This window comes from Gallus gallus, chromosome 7 (assembly GCF_016699485.2).
Source record: "Gallus gallus isolate bGalGal1 chromosome 7, bGalGal1.mat.broiler.GRCg7b, whole genome shotgun sequence".
Lineage (NCBI taxonomy): Eukaryota > Metazoa > Chordata > Aves > Galliformes > Phasianidae > Gallus > Gallus gallus.
The window spans coordinates 21,751,226-21,768,450 of NC_052538.1; the positions used below are offsets into that span (position 1 = coordinate 21,751,226).

The following is a 17,225-nucleotide window of genomic DNA, read 5'->3' on the forward strand; positions in this document are numbered from 1 at the left end:
AAGCCACCCCGGGGGGACAAACAGCCCTGTGTCCCCTGCTAGGGCTGAGCGGAGAGGATCCTGGGGCCGCAATTGGATTTTGCTCAGCCACGCCGAGCCTATTGATCTGGCAGTAATTAAAGTCGCTCCAAACCCTGACTCATATTCAACCTTGGGAGGAAGGAGATCCTTGGAGAAGCACTCTCTGCTCCCCACCTGCCAGCTCAGCACCCACTGTGGCCGTGCTGGGGCTGCCCTGGGGCAGCTCTGTGTCCATGGGGGGACCCTGCCCCACACCACCTGCTCCCAGGGCTCTGCTCTAAGCCCTGCACATCTGGACCCTACATAATGAGCCCATGCTGGTGCCTCTTTGGGTCTCTAAGTCATCGTGCGATGTGGGGTGCGACCTGCCCTGTCTCCCACCTCCCTCCCTTTTCAGTGCCTGGAGGCACCGGGGTGCCAGGGGTGCAAAAAGGGAGCCGGGGAGGTGCGAGGGCAGGTGAGATCCAGCCAGTGTGTATGTGTGTGTGCGTGTGCACGGGGCCCCCCGGCACGCCAAGCCCTGCCGCCAGCCCTGCTGCTATTCCCGGCATCCGCGGCAGGTCGGGACAGGCATCAAGGAGGGGTGGCTGCCATTCACCAGGGGCCCCACAGACCCGCCCAGAGCCCCCGTGGGAGCTCAGGGCCAGAGGGACTGGGGGCTCTGTCAGGGAGGGTGCGCAGGGCGGGGGTCCTGGGGGGTACAGCATCCCAGCGGGCCCGGGCAGCAGCCGGGCTTTGCGGCAGGTAGGTGGCTCCATCTGCAGGACGCAGCCCCGCCGGGAGCCCCGAAGCCGGGGGAGCCGCGGGCCCCGCGCCGCGAGCCGTCGGGGCTGCGGGAGGCGGGGCCGGGCCGGGCTCCACCCCGGCCCCCGGCCCACATAGGCCGACAGGGAGTGCCCCTCGCTCCCCGGAGCCTGCGCTGTCCCGGGGCCGTGGGGCGGAGCGCGGTTGCAGCGGCGGAGGAGCGTGGGGGGGGTCGTGCGGTGCCTGCAGTTTGTCCGTCCCGTCTATCCGCCCGTCGGGGCACGATGCTGCGGCGGCGCTGCGGTCAGCTGCTGGCCCAGCTGGAGCGGGCACGGCAGCTGCTGGAGCTGGACGGCCACCTGGAGGAAGGTGGGTGTGTGGGGCATCTCTGTGGGGGGCTCTGGGGGCGGCCTGCAGCTCGGTTTGCCACCCACTGTTGTTACCCGCAGACTTCATCCGCGTTGTGCGCAGCTTCGAGGCGACACGCCAGTGGTGCTGCTGGCTGGAGAAGGACGGGCAGCGTGCCCGGGAGCAGCTGGCCCGTGCTGAGGCTGAGCGGGCGGCGCTGGAAGTGAAGCTGAAGCACGCCCGCAACCAGGTGGAGGTGGAGATGAAGAAGCGGCACCGTGCAGAGGCTGAGCTGGAGAAGCAGGTCTGCTGGGCTGGCAGCTGGCACGCCCCCGGGGTGCTGGGAGCGCTTGCCTCATGCCACCCTGTTTGGGTCACAGGAGCGCAGGATGCAGCTGCTCCTTGAGCTGCTGATGCAGGAGCTGCGGGGCAGTGGGGAGCAGTGCTCCATTCTCAGCACCCTGGCTGGATGGCGTGTGGGGACAGCCCTGGCGGCAGGCAGGAGGTGAGCGAGGCTGGGGGCACTGAGCAGGGTCGGGGGTGCCTCAGCCGTGCTGACACCAAGCTCTTTCTGCAGGTCGTCTGCGGTGGATGAGTCGTGCCAGTCCCTCCTGTCCCACTCAGACATCAGCTATGACCGCACTGAGGATGATGTGGTGAGGAGTGACCCGGGGGAACCTCAAGAACTGCCCGTGGTGATGGGCAGAGCTGGGGTGCTGTCGGCCTGGCCAACCCCAGCACCTCTGCTGCCTTGCAGGATGTTGACGTGATGGTGGTGCGGGCTCTGAAGCGCAAGGCCCAGGAGAGACAGGCACGTAGGAGGAATGCTGGGGCATGGTAGCTCCCATCCCTGCGCAGAGGACTGTGAGGAGCCCGGCAGGGGGTTAATGTATTGCTGCTGGGCTGGGAGCGCCGTCTCTCAGCAAACCTCCGCAATCAATAGAAACTCCATTACCCTGTGCTGTGGCCCAGCCGGGCTCCTCAATAATTCATCCCCACGTGTGGGCATCCCATGTGCTGCTCTGCATTGCAGCCCTGGCCTGGGCTCCTGCTGCCTGGGTCTGGGTCCTTACGTGGCTGCTGTGGAGTCTGGATGCAGCCACCTTTTTTGGGGGCTGAAACCACTGCGTCTGGGTGCTTGGTGGGCAGTCAGGGAGAGGTTCCCTCTCCTCTTCATCAATCCTTCTGTTCTGTCCCCAGCGCCTGTCCCTGGCCCCTCAGGTTGGCCCCGTGGTTGTGGCGAAGCGGCACCGTTCTTCTGTGGCACCCTCCAGCACTGTGAGTGGAGACCCCCGGGGCTGGGCAGCGGGCTCAGCACAGCCTGTGGGGCTGCAGCCAGGCACCTCCTCACTGCCCCTGCCTCACAGGAGAGCATCCCCCCTGCACCCCGTCCTGCTGAGGTCCTGGAGTCTGCCCGCAGCCCCCCGCCTCCTGTGCTGGTGCCGCGCCGCTGCTCGCGCCAGGGACACCGCATCTCCACACACGCAGGTCACGGCAGGGGGGATGGGGGCCTTGGGTGCAAGCAGGCTGCTTGTGTGGGGGAAGTGAGACTGGAACTGGGGTGCTTCCATCGCAGGGGAGGAGATCAGCTGGGGGATGCTTGTGTGGCACTGAGATCCCCTGGGTGTGCCATGTGCCTCCATCTCCACTGGGGGGCTGATGGGTTCCCAGGAAGCGGGAATGTGGGAGGCTTCCTTGGCTTTGGGGATCCCTGCACTGCTCCCTCTCTCTGCAGAGCTGACCACAGTGTGGGGCACCAGCAAGGACCCGGGCGGCCATGCCTCGGCACAGGAGAGCCAGACTGAGGGCGGCTCTGTGGGGCAGCCAGCGCCAGGCTCCCCTCACTCCCCTCCGCCCGACCTCCCGTCCCCCCAGCACCACTTCTCCTCCAAAATGGTGTGTGCCAAGCACCCCTCCTTTCATTGGACCCTATGGCGAGGGGAGCCAGCGTGGCCAGAGCGGTGCCGGGCCCTCACCCCATCTCCCCGCCCCAGGTCATCCGCCCAGAGCCCTGCGGTGCCTGCGGCTCCCGCCTGCGCTTCGGGAGGGCCGCTCTCAGGTGCCGCCAGTGCCAGCTGCTGCTGCACCCCAAGTGCCGGGAGCGCTGCCCTGGGCCCTGCACCGCCCGGCCTCGCCCACAGCCCTGGCCCCGCGAGGTGAGCGGGTGCCCGTATCCCTGGGCACCGGGGCTGGGTGCTGAGCGGGCCCAGCGCCGCCCTCCCTTCTTGTTGCCCCCCCTCTCCAGGGTGTGCTGGCCGACTTCGCCCCCCCGACTGCCCCGCTGGTCCCTGCGCTGGTGGTGCAGTGCGTGACCGAGGTGGAGACACGAGGCCTGGCCGAGGTAGGGGACGCGGCGGCGTGGGGTGAGGCCGTGCTCCCCGCAGGCTGAGCCGCTCGGTCCCCGCAGGCCGGGCTGTACCGGGTACCAGGCGCGGAGCTGCTGGTGCGGGAGTGGAAGCGGCGGCTGCTGCACGGCAGGGAGGCCCCGAGCGGCGTGGCCGACATCCACGTGGTGTGCGGCGTGCTCAAAGACTTCCTGCGGGGCCTCAAGGAGCCGCTGGTCACCTTCGGTCTGCACCCAGCCTTCCTGCGGGCCGCTGGTGAGCAGCGGTGTGGGGGTTTGGATGGGGGGGGGGGGGCCGCTGCGCTCCCGTAACACCCACTGCCTCCACAGACATCCCCGACGAGGCTGCCTGCAGCACTGCCCTGCGGCACGTGGTGGGCAAACTGCCCGCCGCCAACAGGGACACGCTGGCCTTCCTCATGCTGCACCTGCTCAGGTGAGAGCTGCAGGACTCCAGCCCACCCCCCGAGTAGAGGTGGGCACCCTCCAGCCAAGCCCTGTGCCCACCCCGTCCCCTCGCAGGGTGTCGCGCAGCCCCAGCTGCAAGATGGACGTCCTCAACCTGTCCCGTGTCTTCGGCCCCACGCTGGTTGGGCACGGCTCTGCCAACCCCACGCCGCTCGTCATCATGGAGGACACGCCGCGGCAGTGCAAGGTGAGCGGAGCACAGGCTGCAGGTGCTGCCACGGGTGCCGCCGGCTCCTCCAGCCTCCGTTCCTCCCCCTGTGCAGGTGGTGGCTCGGCTCCTGGCACTGCCGTCTGACTTCTGGAGGGGCTTCGTGGGGACAGAACAAGACAACCCAGCGCCAACACCGGACCCAGGAGGCAAATGTGGTGAGCGTGTGGGACTCTCGTAGCCATAGCAGAGCCGGGGTGTGACCCCTCGCCCCTGACCCAGCCTGTGTCCTGCAGAGCCGCTCTTCTGCCCCATCACCGCCCCGGAGCCACACGTGGGGCAGCTGAGCCCCACCAGGACGTGCTGCCTGCCTGGTGCCCTGCGGAGCTGCGTGGGCACAGCCACCCAGGCACCGTGAGTGCTGCTGGAGGGGGGCTGGGGGGGGGGCCCGCCTCGCACCCTGACTCATCTCCTGTGTTCGCCCACAGGCAGAGGGCAGCTCCTGGGAAGGTGGGGCGGTTCTTCCCCTCTCCAGTGTAGCTGTGGCTCCCTGGGGATGGAGCTGGCACCAGAGTAGCGAGGAAGAAGAGAAAGAGGATGGCAGCGTGGGCCTGTTGGTGCTCAGCTTCCCTGTAGCTTCGGGCGGTACAGGGACGATGCTCCACACTGGGCTTGGTGGTTGGTTTGTATTAAATGTTTGCAGCAAAACTGGCCTGGGTGTGAGTAGCATCTGCAGCAGGAGAGCTCCAGGGCTTGTGGGCAGGATTGGGCTGGGCTGAGGGCTCAGTGGGCAAGAGCTGTGCTGAAAGCACTGTGCACAGCAGCCCCCAGCATCATGTTTCTGCAGGGGGAAGGCAGCTGCCATCAATCCTGGGCTGGGTGGGCAGGGAGGGAAAGGCAGGGCCCCCTGAAGCCCCCCTATCGAGGGGCCCCTTGTCAGCCCAGATGCTGATGGCCTCCAGTAATCAGAGCTGCTGCTAGGGGCAGGGCAGCCCCAAGACTCCCTACCTTCCTGGCCCCTTTTAACTCCTTCCTCCCCTCCAGCAGAGCTGCAACGTGCAGCAGAGGTGTGCAAGGCTCTGCCTGCAGCAGAGTGGGTGGATGGGCAATGGCCCAGGCAGGGCTTGTTTTCCCCCACCTGCCCCCTATAATGTAGCACAAGGAACAGGCAGTAAAGGGGAACTTAAGGAGTAGGGGCCTTGCACAATGAGGAAAAATTGCCAGAGCCTTGTCCAGCAGCTGAGAAACCTTTGTCCATACTAAAACCCAGGGCAGATATGGGACACAGGAAAAAAAATCCAAAGTGAGCAAGTACTTTGGCTCAGCTCCCCTCAATGCAGGGGTGTTCACCAGAGGGCAAGGAAATTAGCACATCCAAGGCAGAGGCAAAACTGAAAGAGTTTAATGTGCTTAAAGTCAGGGAACAGCTAATCCCCACCCAGGACCACAGCAGAACTGGCAAAGGAATGCACAGGGCTGGGAGCAAGGATTTGCTGCAAATCCATCCAGCTGGGGTGGTACGGGATGGATGGAGAATCCCTAATGCAGTGCCTGGTGGGAAGTGAGGCGTGATGCGCCCTCGGCAGCACGCGGGGCTTTAGCACAGAGCTGCATGACATGGAGGGAAGGCAAGGAGATAAGTGGATAAAGGGCAGCACTGGTTTCTACCGTGTGCCAGGATCATCAGTGAGCTGCCTTCAATAAAAACAGGTTTTACAAGCTGCAGCAAGGCAGTAGAGCTCTCTGCCCCCTGCACACAAGTGAGATGATTGCTCCTGTGCCCTGTGGCCATCGCTGGTGCGAGGGCAGGCATGTAGCGAGGCCCCTATGTTGGCCCTCGGGAAGGCAGGGAGCCATTTGCCTACTGCAACCCATGCAGGTTACAGCCTGATTGAGAACACAGGCTGCCAGCTCTGCCTCACACTGAGCCTTTGTGTGAAGGTGCTCCCGTGGGAGTGGGTACTTTCACAGCTACCTCCAGGGCCAGCAGTGATGTGACAGAGCCCGCTGTCCCAGCCAGTGCTGTTAGGACAGCCTGATGCTGCTGGCATTCCCCCATGGTAGGCAGAAGCCCAGCTCAGGCTGTTGCAATCACACTACTGAATCCTCCCACCAGGCTCATGCTGGGTGGGGTGTCTGAGCAGAACAGGCACAGTCAAAGCTCCCCTAGGATGGGCCAACACCTTATGAGGAGTTGGAGAGAGCAGCTGTTGGAGAGCTGGGGCAGGGGTACCAAGTTTTCCAGGGCAAGGCCATGATGGTAATGCCCTTTGGTATGGCAGTACCCAGAGCTCAGGACCTAAGATGCTGCAGGGAGCGGGTGCTCTGCTCAGCCAGCAGCTGGCCTGGAGCAAGGGTCCTGTGTAGGCCCAAAGCTTCACCCAAACCCCTGGGCTGCAAGAGAAGCAGCATGTGAGGCTGATGGCTCACCAGCTTCAATGTCCATCTGGAGCTGGCTTCAGGCACTTGCAAGGCTCCTGCCCCTGGCCCTCTGGGGTGCTGGGAACCCCCAGGAGGTGAAGCCCTATCTGGGGGCTGGCAGAGGCCACCCCACCCCAGCAAGCAGCTGACTCACAGGATGATCTGGTTCTTGTAGCTGCGGCTCAGCTCCTTGTGAGGAAGGACAATGGAATTGAGAATGACAACCTCAGCAGGGATGGTGACGCTGCAGCCTGTAGGGGAGAGCATGAGGGGTTTAAAAAGAGGAAGAGGACCCAGACCCACATTGTAGGACCCAGTGTAGGGCTGGGATGTACTTACCCAGGATTGTGATGGAAGGCGTGAGGCGGCCATCACGGAAGAGTGTCTCGCTGTCAATTTTGGCATAGGGATCGTTGGGGTTGGGGTCACTGGGTGTCCCTTCAACCCGGGCCCAGCGCCCAATGGTGCTGTCCCAGCCCACGATGGTATTGAGGACACAGGTGTGGTCCTGCAGTGCAGTGGTGGATGAGAGGTGCAGCAGGGGGCTGAAGAGGAGACTACCCCTGTCCAAGGGCAAGCCCTACTTACGTGCAGTGAGGCCCCATGCAGGATGATGGACTCACGGATGCGCACACCAGCTCCCACTGTCACTCCTTCCCCAATGGAGACGTTGGGGCCTAACTGTGAAGGCAGATGATTGTGATAAGGTCAGGGACAGTGGTGTCCTCAACCCCGCAGTCTCCCTGCACTCACCACTGCTGTGCTGTCAACAGATGCTGTAGGGTGGATGTACACATTCCCTGCAACACAAGGCAGCTATGTCAGGGGAAGGAGCCCGGATGAGCACCTGGCTCTGAGAGCACAGGAAGAGCTGTCTGTGGGTCCTGGCTACACGAGGCAGCTCCCAGGGCTCTGTGCAGAGCAGGGATGTCAGTGGGGTACCTCGGATGATGGGGCCTCCAGGTTTGTTTTGGGCCAGCCTCTCCGGGTGGCTTTGGCTGTACTGGTTCAGGTAGAGTCGGCTGGCATAGATAGCAGAACTGGGGAAGGAAAAGCAGAAGATTGTTATTGTCTCTCTGATGCCTTCAGAACAGAGGAGAGTCTGAATTCAGTACCTGCCATCCCACCCACCGGGCTCTGTCGGGGCATCTGCCTCTCCCACATCTGGCACAGCTTACTCAGAGCTCCTACTCTGTGAGGGCCAGGGCCCTACTGCACCAGCCACAGCCCTTACCCAGCTGATTTGATCTGGCTCCAGAAGCCATCAGTTTTGTAGACGTAGAGTTTACCGCTCCCAGCCAGCGCCGTGAACACATCCTGCTCCAGCCGGATCACTTCGGCACGCTGCCAGCCGTTGGAGCTCTCCTCCCTGCAAGCAAGAGGCCTCTTAGCTCCCTGCCCCAGCAAGGGACCCTGGCAGACCCTCTCCAAATGTGTGGGCTCCTTCCTAGATGTGCACCTCTCCCCAGAGACAGGGCCAGCTCTGCCAAGCCTACGGTTACTCTGCCAGCTGGACTAAGTTCTGTGCCAGAAGTGGATGGTGCAAGAGCTCCACCCAACCCAGGCTGGTGTAGGTGTGGCAGATCCTGTCCCCTAGCCCACAGCCCTACACAACTGGATCGATGCTGGGTGGTGGCAGAGGTGATAGGCTGCTGGTGCAGAGAGCTGGAAGGGGAAGCAGAGCACTCCCAGTTGAAAAGCTTGCTCAGCCCCTTGTCCAGAGCTGCATGAGAATGGGATGGGAGGAGAGGAAGGGAAAGGGCGTCAGGAAGAGATGCACAGGACAGCCTTGCAGGGCCGTAGCAGGGAGAAAAGCATGCGTTACCACTAGGCACAATCCAGCACAGAGCAGCCGTTACAGACACAGAAGGACTGACTTACCCAAGGTAAGGACAGCTGGTGCAGGACCAGGAAACAAGTGAGTGATGGCAGAGGAGGAAAGAAGACAGAGAAAGAATGGAGGATGAGTGTGCTGCTGCAGGCCTGGGAAGCGGTGGGGTGGGAGGGACGCAGGGTAGAAGGGGGCTCTCACAGCGCTAGCTCCTGCTGGTTCCTTTGGAAGACCTGGCCGATGTGCTGGAAGATGGCCGGTGTGAACAGGTAGATGCCACAGTTGATGATCTCACTGACAAACGTGCTGGGCTTCTCGACGTAGTGCTGGACCTGAGTGAAGGAGAGATGTGAGGGCCAGGGCCCTCAGCACCACGTTTACAGTTCGCTCTGTGCCTTCCCCTACCTCCTGCGTGTCCGCGTTGGCCACGATGCAGCCGTAATTCAGAGCCTGTGTCCTGTTGGCCTGCAGAGCGGAGTGTGTCAGCGCCAGGGAAGCAGCAGGCGGGTGAGAGCAGAGCTCCCAGCCTGGGCCTCATCCAGCAGCTTCTGGCCAAGCCCGTGCCACAGCCGCGCTGCTCCCTGCCCCTGCCCCGCACCGTGGTGCCCAGGATGACGAAGCTGTCCGTGTCCCCGTGCTGCTGCCTGAAGTCCAGCATCTCCTGCAAGGGGAACTCGGAGCACACGTCCGCGTTGAGGACGAAGAAGGCATCAGCGCCACCCGCCAGGATCTGGTCACGGAAGTGGTAGATGCCCCCAGCCGTGCCCAGGGCCGCGTACTCCTGGAGGTACCTGCGAGGGAGGGGAGGCTCAGGGCCAGGCGTGCTCAGCGACAGGCGCCCGGGGGCAGGTGAGGAGGGCAGGCAGGGCCGTGGGGGACACCCGGCCGCACACCCACCTGATGGGAATCTTGAATTCCTGCTGGGCCGCCGCCAGGAAGCGGCTGAGAGCCTCGTGGGGCTGGTAGAAGCCCATCAGCAGGATCTCCTTCAGGCCGGGCACCTGCGGGGGCACAGTGGGAGGGCAGCTCCTGCACGGCGCCCGGCCCGGCCCGGCTCAGCCCGGCCCCCGCGTACCTTGGCGCAGGCTTCGATGTGGTGCTGCACCATGGGCACGCCGGCCACGGGGAACAGCGGCTTGGGCACCTCGAAAGAGAGCGGCCGGAAGCGGGTGCCTGCGGGGCACAGCGGGTCGGCGGGGCCGGGCGCGGGCTGACAGCCCCGCGGTGCCCGGCCACTTACCCTTCTGCGGGCCCCCGATGAGGATCACGGCCTTCAGCGGCATGACGGCGCGGCTGCCCCGGCCCGGCCCGGCGCGGCACTTCCGGGACACATCAGCGCGCTCCGTCGCCGCGGCGTCACCGCCGGCGCCGCCCCGCTCCCCTGCGCCGCGCCCGCCGCCCGCGAGGGGGCGCCGTAGCGCTGCTGGAGCGGTCGCGCATGCGCGTTGAGGGCGGGGCTGTGCGCGTGCGCGGCCGAGCGGGAACGGGTGGTGCGTGTGTGAGGGAGGGTGCTGTGTGCGCGCGCGGCCAGCCCCGAGCCGGCGCTGCTCCCCGCCCTGAGTTCAGCCCTGAGCCGAGGCCCCCCCCAGGCTGTCCCCACGCCGTAGGCACGCTACCCCTCCCACAGAGGCACGCAGACAGGCTCGGGCTGCTCAGGGCCTTTATTGCTGCTCTGGCACGGTGCTCGCTCCGGCCCGGAGGGACAGCAGCGGCTCCGGGGCCTGGCAGAGAGGTGGGGGCGCGGAGCAGGGGCAGAACTTCTCCCCGCGGTCCATAAATAAAGTCCAGTCGCTGCAGCGCAGTTGCCCCGTGCCGCCCCAGCCTGGGGCACCCAGGGGAGGCGAAGGGGGTCTGCGCGGCACGGGGCGCCCCGCAGGCCGGCGTGTATGTGCGAGGGCATGCGTGTGCGTGGGGGCGTGTGGTTCGGCAAGGCACGTGTGGGGCTGCACGTGGGGCGGGAGGGGCTGCGGGGGGCCGATTTGGGTACGGGCGGCTGCGAGCGTCTCTTCCTGCTCGGAGCGCCCCCAGAAGCGCGAGCGGTGTGGGCCTGAGCAGGTGCAGAGCGTGCGTAGCCCGGGGAAGGCACCGGTGTGGGGCCCGGGCCGCAGCCCTCTGGAGCAGGAGCAGGAGCGGGCCCTGCTGCCGGCCGGCCCCTCTGCCCAGCCCAGCGGAGCAGCCTCTGTCCTCGGCACTCCCGCGCGAAGCACGCTGACCGCGGACGTCCCCAGTCTGTGCTGGGGGACGGGGCCGCCCCTCGCCCCCCCGTGTCGTGACAGTGGGAGCCGTGGGCTGCGGGTAAGGCACGTGGCTGGGCTGGATGCTGCAGGGGCAGCCGCGTTTTGGGGCCGGTCCCCCACCGACCACGTGGCCTAGGCCGGCCGGCATGCTGGCAGATCTTCCGGACCCCCATCTCTGTCCCCATCCTGTCCCCATCGCGTTCTTCCCCCAACCCTCGGCCACATTCTCCGTCCATCCCAGCATCGCCACCTGACCCCAGCTGGGGCACAATCTTCCGGAAACTCTTCTTCGACTCCACTGAAAGACGCCGCTCGTCTCTGTCCCTGTCCTGCCCTGCCGGCATCCCTGGCAGGTGGGGTCCGTGGGCTCATCCCGGCTCCTCGGCCGCCCTGTCCCGCGGCCCCTGGAATGTTCCTCTGGCTCCTCACCCCTCACGGCTACTGCGGCCCCGGCGGCTGGCCGCCCTGGTAGGAGCGGAGTAAGACCTTGTGCTTGGTGACAGCCTCACCACGGCGCCGCTGGTGCTCCACCAGGAACTCCTTGAGGCGGTTGGTGGTGAAGGTGAGAGTCTGGCGGCGCAGCTTCATCAGGTAGGCATCCTGGAGCCAGGTGTTGGCGAAGCAGTCCTTCACTGTGGGGCGGCTCCTGCGGCAGCTCAGTGTCAGAGACCACGGGGTGCCCACCACCTCCCCACCATCCCCAAGCCAAACACCAGCACTTCCTTCCAAGACCCCCTCGGTGTCCCCGTGGGTCTTCCCAAGCAGGGATGGGGCTCAGGAGACACTCACCAGGGGTGGACGGTGAGGACCTTGCGGATGAAGAGGGCGGCGCTCTGCGAGACGTTGGGGTACAGCTTGAAGGCATCGAAGCGCCCTGCCAGGATGCGGTTCTCTGTCTCAATGGGGTCCAGTTCAAAGAATGGTGACCGCCCGCTCAGCCTGGGAGGGAGGAAGTGGCACGGGCTGGGCACAGCAGTGAGAGGGCACCGAGCGCCCACCCAGTCCCCACGTGGGACAAACATCCAGCTGGGAACAGTCTGTAGGGCTACAGCTTCCCCCCCTAGCCTGGTGGCTCTGCGTGGGGATTGCTACATCTCAGATGCTCAGCCCCGAGCCCCTTTCTCTTACATGATGTAGGTGAGGACGCCAACACCCCAAACATCCGCAGCGGAGCCCACCGGGTCGCCTTTCACCACTTCTGGCGCTGCAGACAGAGTGAGCAGCTCTGTCAACCCCAGCACCCCCAGTACGCACAGCACCCCCAACACCCACAGCCAACACAGCACCACCAACAGCCCGCCCTTTCTCCCTCCGTACCCCTTGCTGACACCCAAACACAACCCAGCATCAAGTCCCCCAACTGCCCCACAGACACCCAAATGCTCCCACTGAGCCCAACAGCTCTAACAGTCCCCTCTAGATACCCCCAGCATCCCAACCACTACTCAGCTTCCCCAGGCACCTCTCAGCTCCCCAGGCTCTGTGCACGAGCACAGCCGGCCCCACTCACACATGTACTCCAGTGTGCCCACGCGTCGCCCCAGCTGCCGCAGCACCAGGGGGTTGTAGGTCTGGGCGCTGCCAAAATCAATGATCTTGAGAGCGTTTGTGCCCGAGACCACAACGTTGTCAGGCTTGATGTCAAGGTGCACAATGCGGCGGCCATGCAGGTACTCGAGGCCCTGCAGCAGCTGCAGGACGTAGCTCACCACATCGTCCTCTGAGTAGCGAAACCTGGGAATAGGGGACATGAGCAGGCTCCCCACACTGGTCCCCCAAACCCAGCCACCCCCACCCCCTGGACCTGTCCACGATGCTGTAGAGGATCTCCTTGCCAGCACAGTTCTCGCAGATGAGCACCAGGTAGCGAGGGGTGATGTACGCCTCGTGCAGGGCCATGATCCGCTCGTGGTGCAGTGCCTTCAGGATCTCGTACTCCTGCAGCACGCTCTGCTTCCTCTCTGCCTCGTAGGGCACAATCTTGGCCATGAAGAGCTTTCCTGTGGCATTCTCCTTGCACAGCCGAATTACCCCAAAGCGGCCCCTGAGGCACAGGGTGATGCTCAGCCCCTTGTACAGGATGCTCCAGGGGCACCCTGGTGCAGCACCCCATCCCTCGCTTCCTCACCTTGCTTTCTCATCCAGGAAGGTGTATGGCTTCTGGGGGACACCCTGCCGCAGTGCCGTGCCATCCGGGGCCCTGCTGTCACCAGAGGGCTCCTTGGAGGACCGGGTGGAGGCAGGCGCCTCCTGGGCAGGGGGCGAGGCAGGGGGCATAGAGACGAAGGACGTGACCATGTAGGGGGGCATCTTCCTGGTAGGTGCCGTGTTGGGGGTGGTGGACGCCGAGGGGGTAGGGGAGGGTTTGGATGGAGAGGGCGCCCGAGGCTGGGGGGACACCCGCGTGGGCAAGGTGGGAGCAGATGTGTCCGTGGGAGCAGCAGTGGTGCCTGTGTGGGGCATGGCAGCAGTCTGAGGGGCAGTGAACACCAGCTCTGGGGGCTCGCAGACGGTGATGTTGTCTGGGAGCTTGGAGTCTGGCTTTGCCCCCTCAGGGACACCTGGCTGCAGTGGCTGCTCGGGCTTCTGCAGCGCTGCCTTGTGCTTGCGGGGCGGCGTGGCTGGGGGCAGCCCTGAGGCCGGGGGTTCCAACTGCGCCTGGGGTGTCTGGGTCGACCGGCTGGAAGCCGCCTTGTCGGGGATGGGGACGGCAGTGTTCTTGGTTGGAGCAGCACGGGAGTCTGCAGGGAGGAAGGAGAGCCATGAGCTGAGTTGGGGTGTGTGTATGCAGGAGCAGGGTGCAAGCAGCATCCCGCTGTCTAAAGCCCTGGAGGAAGAGCCTGCAAAGCACCGTGCTGCTGCAGCCCCATTCCGCGGGGCTCGCTGTGGGCACTGCCCCACAGGAACGGCCAGCTTACCCGTTGCTTCCAGGTGCACTTTGCCTGATGTGGTGCTGTAAGGCCCCTGCCCAGCCTTATTGACACAGGCCACCCGGAATTTGGCAGTGCTGCCGGGGGGCAGCTCTGTCACGTTGAAGTAGCAGTCAGTGATGCCGGTGCTGACCAACTTCCACTCGTGCTCCCCTGCCAGCATGGAGGCATGGTGAGGTTCAGGCTGCACCCTGTCCCACTTTCCCAGGCCCCCAGCACCCATCCATGCAAGGATGAGGGTTGTAGCCCAGCCAAGGGTGCCCCCAAGCAGAGTCGGGGTGGCCACGTTTCACTGGCCACGTACCCTCCAGCCTGTGCTCCAGCGTGTAGGTGCAGGGGGCTTTGCTCTCTGCGGGCTTCCACAGCACCAGCACCGTGTTCTTGTACTTCTGGGCGATCTCCGGGGTGCCTGGCCGCCCGGGGAGCCCTGCCAGGGGACACAGAGTAGGCAGGCTGGGTGCCTGGCCAGCAGCAGGGTGTGCGGGCTTGGACACACAGGGAAATGCCTGTGCAGCAGCAGCCTGTCCCCCTTGAAAGCCCCAAGTAGGGATGTGCAGAGCAGGGATCCAGTGCTCTGCCCCAGAGAGTCCCCGGCCCCATGGCTGTTTCACCGTGTTAGCAGCAGTGCCTGAGCGTGCATCCTTCCTGCCAGAGCCAGCCCCGAGCAGCCCGAGCAAACAATCCCCAGCACCTGGCATGTGTTCTGTCCCTGTGGGGCAGCACCTCTTTCCCCTGAGATCCCCCCACCCCCGTGTCCTTACGTGCCACAGCCAGCGTGCAGGAGCTGATGGCTGTGCCAAGGGTGTTGGCAGCTGCACACTCATATAGCCCCGCATCCTTCCTGGAGACCTTGGAGATGGTGAGCATCTGGCGGCCGTCCTTGCAGGAGATGATGTTCAGCACATTGTCCGGCTGCAGTGACCGCTTATCTGCAAAGGGGAGCAGAGGAAAGCGATGCTACAGCTGCTCCCTGGGCACCCACCCACTCAGGCAGCCCTGGCATCAGCAGCCCCCACCTTTCATCCAGACAATTCTGGGGGTCGGGCAGCCAGCAGGCAGGCAGCAAAGGGTCAGGGCATCGCCCTCCAGGAGCACCTGGTCCTTCAGCTTGATGTGAAAAATGGGGGGGAAATCTGGAGAGCAGAGGGCATGGTGAGGACAGGGTGTCAGGGGACAACCCGTGTGCCCCATATCCTGGCCATGCCTACCTGACTCGCTGGGTGCATGCTGCCGCCCAGCTGCAGAGCCATCCTCCCGCAGCAGGCTGGAGGGAATGCTGGGCTGTGAGGCCATCTTCTCCTTCTTCGTGCGGGAGAGTCCCCAGCGCTCCCAGCGTGACCGCTTCTGCCCCTCACCTGCAGAGACGTGGAGAGGGAGGGTGGCTGGGACTGATTCCTGGGGACTTACCGGGGTGCCTGTGTGGCCGTGCTGAGGCAGCTCGGCCTCAGGGTACTCCCAGCTCCCAGCTCACCTTTGGCAGAGGCAGTGGAGCGGGTGCTGCCCTCCGAGCGCAGGGACTCGGAGGACGGTGCGGGTGCCGGGGGTGGTCCCACCTGGTCCTGCGCCACGACGCCCACCCGTCGCAGGCTGTCCCCCTCCGAGATGGAGCGGCGCAGCAGGGAGGGCTGCCGCTGACCCAGCTCCCCCAGCCCCTCGTCCTCGGGCCGCTCGTCTGACAGGCTGCGCAGCCGCGAGGACACCCTCTCCATAGTGGCACTGATCTTCCGCCGCACCGCCACCACCGGTGACTCCCCGCCACCCACCGGCTCCGACTTGAGGCTCTCCGAGTCCCTGCGCTCCTTGGAGCTGCCCAAACCCAGGCTCCAGGAGAAGCGGCGCCCGCGGGTGGGAGTGTCACCGCCACCTTCCTCCCCTTTGCTCTTCCTCCTCTCAGGAGGTGGAGTGCGCTTGAGGAGCACGGACATCCTGCGGAGGAAGCTGCTGTCCTTCTCCACCTCGTGCAGGTCCTGCACTGACTTGGACTTCTCCAAGCCGGCGGGCTGGCTCCGGCGCAGCTCCAGGGGCACGCCGGCTGGTGTGGGCCGGTAAATGCCATCGTCGCGGGCCGAGGGGCTGGCCAAGTGCCGGTCCTCAGAGCGGGAGCGGGTGAGGAGCTTCAGCCCACGGCTGAGGGATGACTCGCGGCTCCGCTTGAATTTGGCCTCGAAGACCTCCTCAGAGGCAATGTCCTGGATGAGCAGGGAGCTGGAGGAGCCGGTGGGCTGTGCCTCCTTCTTCTCCTCTGGTGCTGGTGCCGCTGCAGGGGGCTCGGCAGGGGCAGCGGGCTGGGGGGCTTCCTTGGTGGCCATCTCCCCTTCCCATGTGGCTCCCATCGCCTGCATCACCTCCGCGTAGGAGGACGTCTTAGGGGTGCGAGCACCAGGGGCCGAAGGCTGCTGCGGGGTGGCTGCTCTGGGCCTGGCAGCCCCCACCCCAGGCGTCCCTGTGGCTCTGATGGCTTCAGCCTTGGAGGGCACCTTCTCCTCCGTTGGCTTCTTTCCCACAGTGGCGATGCCGGCTCTGGCCTGGGGCTGGGCCCGCTCCTCGGGGCTGGGCTTCCTCTCCTGGGCAGCCTTGGCCACAGGGGGCTGCGGTACAATGACCTCCGGCACCTGGGGCCGTGCCTCGGAGAGCGCCGAGAGTGACGGGGACTCCTTGAGCCGCTGGGCCTCAGCGTGGGCCATCGGGATCTCCAGGGGTGCTCCGGAGCGGCGGTGCCGGACGACGGGCTCAGCATCACCGTGGCTGAAGGAGCTGCTCTTCTGCAGGATGCGCTCCGGGGGCAGCAGGTGGGGTGAGGCGGCCTCGCTGGACGCTGCCCGCACCAACCGCGGCACCGAGGGTGCCAGCTGCTCCATGCGGGGCGGCCACGGCCCCTTCTTGTTGGGGACCACCCCCAGCGTCTCCAGGAGCGGACCCCGCAGGCCACTGACCTTGCCGTCGGCGGTGCCGCCCCGCAGCAGGCGCTGCCGCATCAGCTCCAGGCGCTGGGCGTGCTCGTCCTCGGCCCCCCGCCGCCGCGGCAGCTCCATGGAGGCCGCCTTGGCCAGGGCACGTCGAGGCTCCCGGCCCACCTCAGCCCCCTCCTCAAGGCCTGGGGGCCGGCTCAGCAAGGCGCTGTCAGCCGAGCTGCCCCGCTTCAGCTCGCCCCGGCGGGTGCTCTCCGGGGACTCCAGGCTGGAGCCCTTCCTCATGGCTTTGCGGGGATACTCGAGCCGCTTCTGGGCCTCGGGGGCCTCCTCGTCGGAGGAGCTGGGTGCCTCCACCTCTGCACACTGCCGCCGCGGCCCTGGGGCCCTCGGCCTCTTCCCCAGGGCCACCACGGCCTTTCCCGTGGCCTCGCTCTGCCACTCCATGGCGGAGCCGTCCCCTGGCATGGCCACCTCCTGTCGCAGGCCCTCAGCTGGCCCCGGCATCTCGTCATCCGTGGGGATCTCGTTGAGGGACATGCGGGAGCCAGAGAACTCCACCTGGTGCGGCATGGGGATGAAGGGCAGCTCGTCCAGGTCATCCGAGTCTGAGGAGGACGAGAGGGCTGGAGACTCCTTGAGGTGGCGAGGCACGGCGATGGAGAGGTGGTTGGAGGTGTCCTCCAGCAGCTCCGGGATCGGCCGCAGCACCATGTTGCACTTGTAGCTGATCTGTGAGCGCTGCAGCCCACGGACGGGGCTGGGTCAGGCCCAGGCAGGCAGCACAGCACCATGCATGGCATCAGCCAGACTGGCACACATTG

General features: G+C 65.4%; 3 protein-coding genes across 13 annotated transcripts in view; 1 reads left to right on the top strand and 2 right to left on the bottom strand.

Moving 5' to 3' along the window:
• Positions 1-926: 926 nt before the first annotated feature.
• Positions 927-4,785, top strand: LOC429032 (rac GTPase-activating protein 1-like). 2 transcript variants are annotated; one of them, XM_015290110.4, is made up of 16 exons: positions 927-1,134; positions 1,215-1,417; positions 1,494-1,618; positions 1,691-1,769; positions 1,871-1,924; positions 2,314-2,391; positions 2,481-2,601; positions 2,849-3,009; positions 3,108-3,269; positions 3,359-3,454; positions 3,521-3,713; positions 3,788-3,893; positions 3,980-4,112; positions 4,189-4,291; positions 4,370-4,487; positions 4,562-4,785. In XM_015290110.4, exons 1-16 carry the CDS (start codon positions 1,050-1,052, stop codon positions 4,611-4,613), a joined length of 1,869 nt encoding a protein of 622 aa, XP_015145596.2. In that variant the 5' UTR covers positions 927-1,049; the 3' UTR covers positions 4,614-4,785. The 2 variants fall into 2 exon arrangements, with proteins under 2 accessions (XP_015145596.2, XP_040559767.1); XM_040703833.2 differs by having other exon boundaries at positions 3,992-4,112.
• A 667-nt stretch (positions 4,786-5,452) lies between these two features.
• GMPPA (GDP-mannose pyrophosphorylase A) lies at positions 5,453-9,656 on the bottom strand. 2 transcript variants are annotated; one of them, XM_015290112.4, is made up of 13 exons: positions 9,566-9,656; positions 9,401-9,498; positions 9,223-9,326; positions 8,924-9,116; positions 8,731-8,790; positions 8,527-8,657; positions 8,376-8,390; positions 7,729-7,863; positions 7,437-7,534; positions 7,248-7,294; positions 7,083-7,175; positions 6,834-7,002; positions 5,453-6,745 (listed from the first exon to the last, which is right to left on the bottom strand). In XM_015290112.4, the coding sequence occupies exons 1-13, from the start codon at positions 9,606-9,608 to the stop codon at positions 6,645-6,647; spliced, it is 1,287 nt and encodes a 428-aa protein (XP_015145598.1). In that variant the 5' UTR covers positions 9,609-9,656; the 3' UTR covers positions 5,453-6,644. The 2 variants fall into 2 exon arrangements, with proteins under 2 accessions (XP_015145598.1, XP_015145599.1); XM_015290113.4 differs by lacking the exon at positions 8,376-8,390.
• A 315-nt stretch (positions 9,657-9,971) lies between these two features.
• The window catches only part of SPEG (SPEG complex locus), a 31,220-nt gene continuing 23,966 nt past the window's right edge, over positions 9,972-17,225 (bottom strand). For 7 of the 9 annotated variants that reach the window (XM_015290101.4, XM_015290100.4, XM_015290098.4 and 4 more), the window contains 12 exons: positions 14,964-17,142; positions 14,701-14,847; positions 14,509-14,625; positions 14,254-14,421; positions 13,797-13,919; positions 13,481-13,645; positions 12,691-13,303; positions 12,367-12,606; positions 12,073-12,296; positions 11,691-11,766; positions 11,352-11,501; positions 9,972-11,208 (listed from right to left, as the gene is read on the bottom strand). In XM_015290101.4, coding sequence (XP_015145587.2) covers positions 11,001-11,208; positions 11,352-11,501; positions 11,691-11,766; positions 12,073-12,296; positions 12,367-12,606; positions 12,691-13,303; positions 13,481-13,645; positions 13,797-13,919; positions 14,254-14,421; positions 14,509-14,625; positions 14,701-14,847; positions 14,964-17,142 — 4,410 coding nt within the window. In that variant the 3' untranslated portion in view covers positions 9,972-11,000. Of the gene's footprint in view, positions 11,209-11,351; positions 11,502-11,690; positions 11,767-12,072; positions 12,297-12,366; positions 12,607-12,690; positions 13,304-13,480; positions 13,646-13,796; positions 13,920-14,253; positions 14,422-14,508; positions 14,626-14,700; positions 14,848-14,963; positions 17,143-17,225 lie in introns of those variants that run through there. The other 2 variants (XM_003641642.6, XR_005861425.2) reach the window with 2 other exon arrangements.